Source organism: Ovis aries, chromosome 3 (assembly GCF_016772045.2).
Source record: "Ovis aries strain OAR_USU_Benz2616 breed Rambouillet chromosome 3, ARS-UI_Ramb_v3.0, whole genome shotgun sequence".
Lineage (NCBI taxonomy): Eukaryota > Metazoa > Chordata > Mammalia > Artiodactyla > Bovidae > Ovis > Ovis aries.
Window position 1 is genome coordinate 78,049,911 of NC_056056.1, and position 6,000 is coordinate 78,055,910.

The 6,000-nt window shown below is 53.2% G+C and overlaps 1 protein-coding gene across 1 annotated transcript in view; it reads right to left on the minus strand.

Moving 5' to 3' along the window:
• The window catches only part of EPAS1 (endothelial PAS domain protein 1), a 93,771-nt gene extending 88,074 nt beyond the window's left edge, over nucleotides 1-5,697 (minus strand). The window contains exon 1 of the mRNA XM_015094403.3: nucleotides 5,129-5,697. Coding sequence (XP_014949889.2) covers nucleotides 5,129-5,154 — 26 coding nt within the window. The 5' untranslated portion in view covers nucleotides 5,155-5,697. The remainder of the gene's footprint in view (nucleotides 1-5,128) is intronic.
• Between the last annotated feature and the right edge of the window lie 303 nt (nucleotides 5,698-6,000).

Sequence of the window (6,000 nt, forward strand, 5' to 3'; positions counted from 1 at the left end):
GAGCCTCGGCCATAGGCCATACTACCTATTTGACCATTGGCATCTCGCCTTTCTATGCTTCAGCTTTCCCATCAGGGAAATGGGGATAATAACAGGGCTTATCTTATGGGTGGTTATGAGGATTAAAAGAGCTCATGCATGGAAAGTTCTGAGGACGGCGCCTACACAAACAAGACTGAGGGTTTTTTTGGTTTGTTTTGTCCTACTGCAGATATAATTAATATTAAGGACACACACATTCCTAGTATGTAAAAAGACCTCCAATAACTGTTTGAGGATGGTAGAAAATGTAAAGATAAAATTTCATGGCCATTTTAAGAAGCAGTAACAAAATGAGCTACATGAGACCTAAGCCTGTGCAGGGCACTGGGCTCCCCACCCCCCATTACCGAAGGCAGACATGTGGGTGGACAGACAGGTGGGTACAGGTAAGGTTAAGCCACACTACAGAATTTTAACTAGATGCACACGCCAACCTCCTCCCCCATCTCCAAGACAGGGAGAAATACTGGCGGTGAAATGTGGACCTCTTTGAGACCTGAACAGTAAGATCCTGAAAGGTAGGGCAATCACCAAATCAGATATCCAAGAGCAAGGGCTCACCTTCTTCAGATCACAGAACCTATGAAAGGCTATCAGCGCTGAACTGACTTCCCTTGCGGGGAACAATACTTATATCCCTAACACTAGCAGCCATTCAGAGACTCACAGATCACCCTCTGAACCCCACTCACAAAGCCCAGATTAAGAAGCTCCCTCTCCCTTCTTGGTCTCCCTAGAGTCTAGGCTGTCTCCACGATTACCCATATTGGGACCGGATTCTCCACCCCATCCCTCCCAGACCCCTACTAGGTGTCTGCCTTCATGCCCCTCACCAAAGCAAGTGTGCAAAGAATAGCAAACACACAACTCTGGGGGCCCTTCTGTCTATGGTGTCAGAGAATACCCCAGGGATGCTCTTGAACCCTCTACTTCTCATCACTCCTGACACTAACTGACCTTCGCTTAGAGCCAGTCTTTATGCTGGTATCAGAGCCTCTCCTGTGTGATTCCAGGGAAAACTAGGAACCCATTCTCCCACTCCCAAACACACAATACTTTTCAATAATTATGCTTGTATGTGATTAAGAACTTCTTTAGCTTCAAAAGATTTGATCTCAATAGAAAAGTGACAAGTAAGCTGCCAGCTACCTATATTTTTAGGTAAGCTTCCTTGTGTGTTCTTCCCTTCCCCTCAACAAACTAAACAACTCAAAGACCAAGACTACATCCCTTATTCCTTAATGTCTCCCCAACATTTTATCCAGAGAGGGGGTAGGTGTTCCATACACATTTGCTTTCATATTGGTTTATATCATGGTATGAATAGCAGAGCTAATTTCATCATGACACTAGATATTAGTACTGGGAGAGTGAGGATAAAGGGTACTGTGAATCCTGGGAGCAAACACTGTTAACTTCACAATATTGGCAAAAGCCCTACCTGCTATGAACTACAAATGAAGGTCAGTACCAAAAGCAAAAGGGAAGATTCATTAGGCTAAAACAAAAAGTCATGTTGCTATGGGCCAGAACTGAGGGGGGAAGAAACAGCACTACTGGAGAGATTTCCTGAGAGGTGGAAAAGCCTAAATCTTAAGATAACTAATGACGGCAAATATTTTCAAATGTATTGGGCTAAAATCCTGAAGTACTAAGAATTACCTAATTGGTTCTGTTTTATTTGTAAACATTTTACAGACTAGATTCCTAGAACACTGAGGATCACCCTACACAGGGAGAGAGAGACAGACCGACTGATTTACGTTTGAAGTGAATTAAACAGTTCTGTCTCATGGTTTTCACTCCTAGTGAAACTGCCAGCATATTCAGTACAGGAGTCAACCTAATAGTCTCTTGGATGTCTCCACTGACAGTAGTTCTCTACTTCACAAAGCAATCTTCTCCACTGGGGAACAGTCCTTGCATAAAACTGTAAGATTCCCATCAGCAATACTGAAAAAACCTGTAGTCAGAGCATTCTTTTGAACTTTACAAAAGCTGTGTGAATTAAATTTTATTCACCTGAACCTGACCTGTGTTACATCAATTTACTACATCCAGTAATGCAATTGGAAAGAGATCAAATGTTAAAGGAATGTTTATAGAAAATATATTTACACTGAGAAAAACTGCCCAGCAGTATTTTTGCCTTTAGATTTGAATAAGAGGTGGACTTCGATTTTACTTTGGCAGGAGAGATTTCTGATCCTCTTTCCATGGAGGCCCCACACTAAGCAATAGAAGCCTTCTGGGAAAGAGCTCTGAGCTGTCTAGCTTTAGGAATGGACTTTGATCCCTGAGCATCCAAGGATCTGCTTTACATTTATCCAAACCACTCTCCAATCCCCATGTACCTGAGAACTTCCAGACTGTTTCCTCTTTCAGGGAAGGGACTCAAAAATTGTCTGATCAGGAAGTGAGTAGCCCAGACATTTTCTAGCTCTTCACAGTCCAAGAAACCTGATTAAAGAGACCTTCGCTTCACTCCTGACAGGTGAGTGCAGAAAGTGAGTGCAGCACCCTTAGCAAGCTTCTGGCCATCTCTGATATCAGCAGGAATGCCCACTACCACTAAAAGAGCACACTTTGAAACCCTCTGTCAAGGCCAGCCAAACGTTTAGAAAGTAAACTTTTTATTATTAAACATTAACATCTCCATCGACGCATGAATGTTCTGGAACAAAACAATCGTGCCCACTTCTTGAACTCCTGTTGATAGAAGAACACTGCGAATGTTCGGTGCATCTTGCATTTGGGGGAAGAAGAGACTCTGCTGAACCAGAAGAATCACATCTTAAGAATCTATACACAGAATCCTAACCTGAAAGCCTCATACGGAACTTGTGAAGCACTCTGTCAAAGCTAAGGATCACCACTTACATGACATACCAAAACTTCCAATGCGCTGGTTCACCTATTTTAATTATACGTTGGTCCTTCAAGGAGCCTGCCCCCAGCAAACAGAGCCAGACTAGAAAAGTAAATATGTCTCAAAACAGCCCAACATGAATTGGACAGCCTCTCACAGGGCTCCGGATGGTGAGGGACACAAATGTTTGCCCTGCCGGTCTGCGACATAAAAACCAAGGGAAGTCGCAAAGCAGACAGGCAGGGCCACCGGCTCTGGCCTCCTAGACATCTCACAGGCAATCCCCACAGTGGTTCTTAAACTTGCTGCTCTCGCGAATAATTCAGAGCCTGATTACCCGACTTTTTTCCAGCTCCGATTCTGGCTCCCTCTAACTCTAACAAAAGAAGCACCACAGTCAGGTATGTCGAAATAATTTCTCCCCTGCTCCTAAGTTTCTTGAAACGATTAACATATGTAACAGCACAGAAGCCGCGCGGGAGAAACTGACGCTTCACACATCTGTCAAGACTGCCGTCAGACCCCACCTCCGCGATCGCAACATTCGCCGATAGGCATCACAGTTGTAAAATGTACAATAAGTTCCCTCACGGGCCTCGGAGCTGACTATAACTTTGTTTTTTGATTGTTCAATCATTGTTATTGGCAGACTATACTGGGCTTGCAAAATGCGTTGGAATCTTAAAGTCCCTTCCCTGCTTCGCTGCCCTTCAAAGACAGAAGACTCCAGGGCTGCTCCGAGGCCTCCGGGGGCGCGCGCCCGCTGCGATCTCCGGGGGCCCAGATTGGCCGGGGCAAGACTCCGTTAGCCATCTCAGGCCTGGGGGTGCCGCAGTGACGCGGGAGGGGCAGCTGCGGCCGTAAACTCAGAGTTAGGCTCAATCCCCTCCCCTTCTCCCTTCCACCCACGGCAATCCGGGAGCGAAGGGTCCGGGCGCTCTGCCAGAAAGGGCGCGATTTGCTCCTGTTTATCAAATCCTTATCGGTGCCCCGAGATGGGAACCGCCGCTTTCGACCAGAGGATACACGGTTTCTGGCTCCGGTCCCGAAGTCGGAACACGAGTAAATCGACCCAAACACTGAGCTCTTTGGGCTCCCCAGTTCGAAGCCAGTCACGCCCGCCCATCGCGGCTGGGTTCCTCATCTCCGAACCACCGTACAACCACCCAGCAGCTGATTTCCGGAGGCTCAGATCCTTCAGCCAGCCCACCACGCTTTCGATTACAGTTCCCCGTACTCCAGCCCCGCCAGCCACTGTCGAATACTGGGCGGAGAGCTCCAGCTCGCTGGGGCGGCACGAGTGAGGTTGAGAGGAAAGGGGAGCCAGGCTGCAAGCCGCGCACGATTGCAGGAGGCAAGGTGGTTCCCACGTCTGCGCGCCACGCCGTGCGCTCTCACCCTCGCCGGGAGAGGGCAGGAGGGCAGTGAGAGTTGGCCCGCGTTGCCTCTCACCCAGTGCCGAGAGGCTGGCGAGGGCAGGCGGACATATCGTGGCTGCCCTTCTCTGTCCTCTTGGGAGAGAGACACCGGGACCTGCCGGAGTGCCCGGTGTCGCCATCCCCTCCCCACACGCGAAGACAGTTGCTTCCGCGAGGCAGCCGGGCCCACTACCCACTCTCCCGCCGAGGCAAGCTGCGGGATGAGGAAAGGGACTTCTTCCAGCTTCCGTGGGGTCTGGAGCCCTGGAGTGGGTCCCTTCACTGCTCCCTGGCAGCTCTGCCGGGGCCCGTCCCAGCGCTGCATTCTGCCTCCGGCCCCTTGCCAGTGCCGGGAGGCAGCGCGGGCAGAGCTCATTTAGAAGGACCCCACGGGTCCCGAGGAAAAGAGTGGATGCTGCCCCTCAAGTGGGCCGTGAGAAAGTTGACTTGAGCGAGTCAACCAACAAACGTTTCAACAAGCTGGCGGCGTGAGTCTGGTGCGGGGTTTGGAGGCGGATGGATTTTGGAAGGTACCTCGGAAGCACCTCCGACCTCTAGGGCCATTTCCTGGCTTCGTTGTCCGCGCAGATTCCCGACTCCTTCGGGCCACAGAACTCTCGACCGCGAAGCCGGAGCGGCGCGTCCCCAGACTGGACACTTGCGCTCCCCTGCCAAACCTTCCAAATCGATCCCTGGGTCCTCAAACTCCCCTCCGCGCTCCTCTCCCAGCGGCGGTCCCGCGGGGCCCCGCCACCCCCACCCCGGACCAACTCCCCTGCCGGCTCGGACGCCCGCTTACCTTTTCTTCTCCTTGTCAGCTGTCATTGTCGCTGGGGCCCTTTGAGGCTCCGAACACCTGAGCTCCAGGGCCGGCGGGGGCTGCAGCCGCTACTTTCGCTGTGGCCCTAGCCCACTCCTCGAGGCCCACGCCGATGTGAAAGGTGCCAGGTGCTCGCAGGTCCCGAGCGTCCGCACGGTCAGGTGGAAGTTGCGGGCGGCAGGCTCGGTGCGCGGGAAGGGGGTGGAGAACGGTGACGGGGAGGAACCTGTACCGGGAGGCGGGGTCGGGAAAGGAGTGGAAGGACGCTGTCAAACGCAAAAAAAAAAAGTGGGGGGCGGTGGGCACCGAGCAGGGGGCTGAAGTTTCTTTTTCCTTCGAAAAGAAGTCAGGAGTCGCTTTTCTGGGTTTTCAAAATACAAGAAGCGGCTTGAAAACGACGGGAGTTGGCAGAGTCCGGGGCCGGGCAGACGCGGAGGCTATGACCATACAGTCTCAGGACACTGCCGAGGATTGTACGGCCGCCTCAGGAAAGCTGGGGCGGGAGGCGGCGGGCGCCGGAGCTGTGCGTCGGGCCGCTCCCGAATGTCGGGCTCGCGGGCCGGTCAGCCCACTTTAAAAACTCCGGCGGCCAGCGGGGGTGGGGAGGGCGCGAGGGGCGCGGGCGCCGCGGGCGGGGGCCGGGGGCGGGCTCGCGCAGGCAGGCAGGCCCCGCCCCCGTCCGCCCCGCCCCGCCCCCGTGCCCCCGCCCCGCCCGCGCCGCGCGCCGCGGCAGCCCTCGGCGTCCCGGCCAATCGGGAGGCGCGGCCGCAGCCTGTGCCCTGACCCCGGCCCGCCCCGCGGCCCCCGCGCGCGGCTCGGCCGCGGCCCGCCCGCCCCGCCTCCGCCCTCTG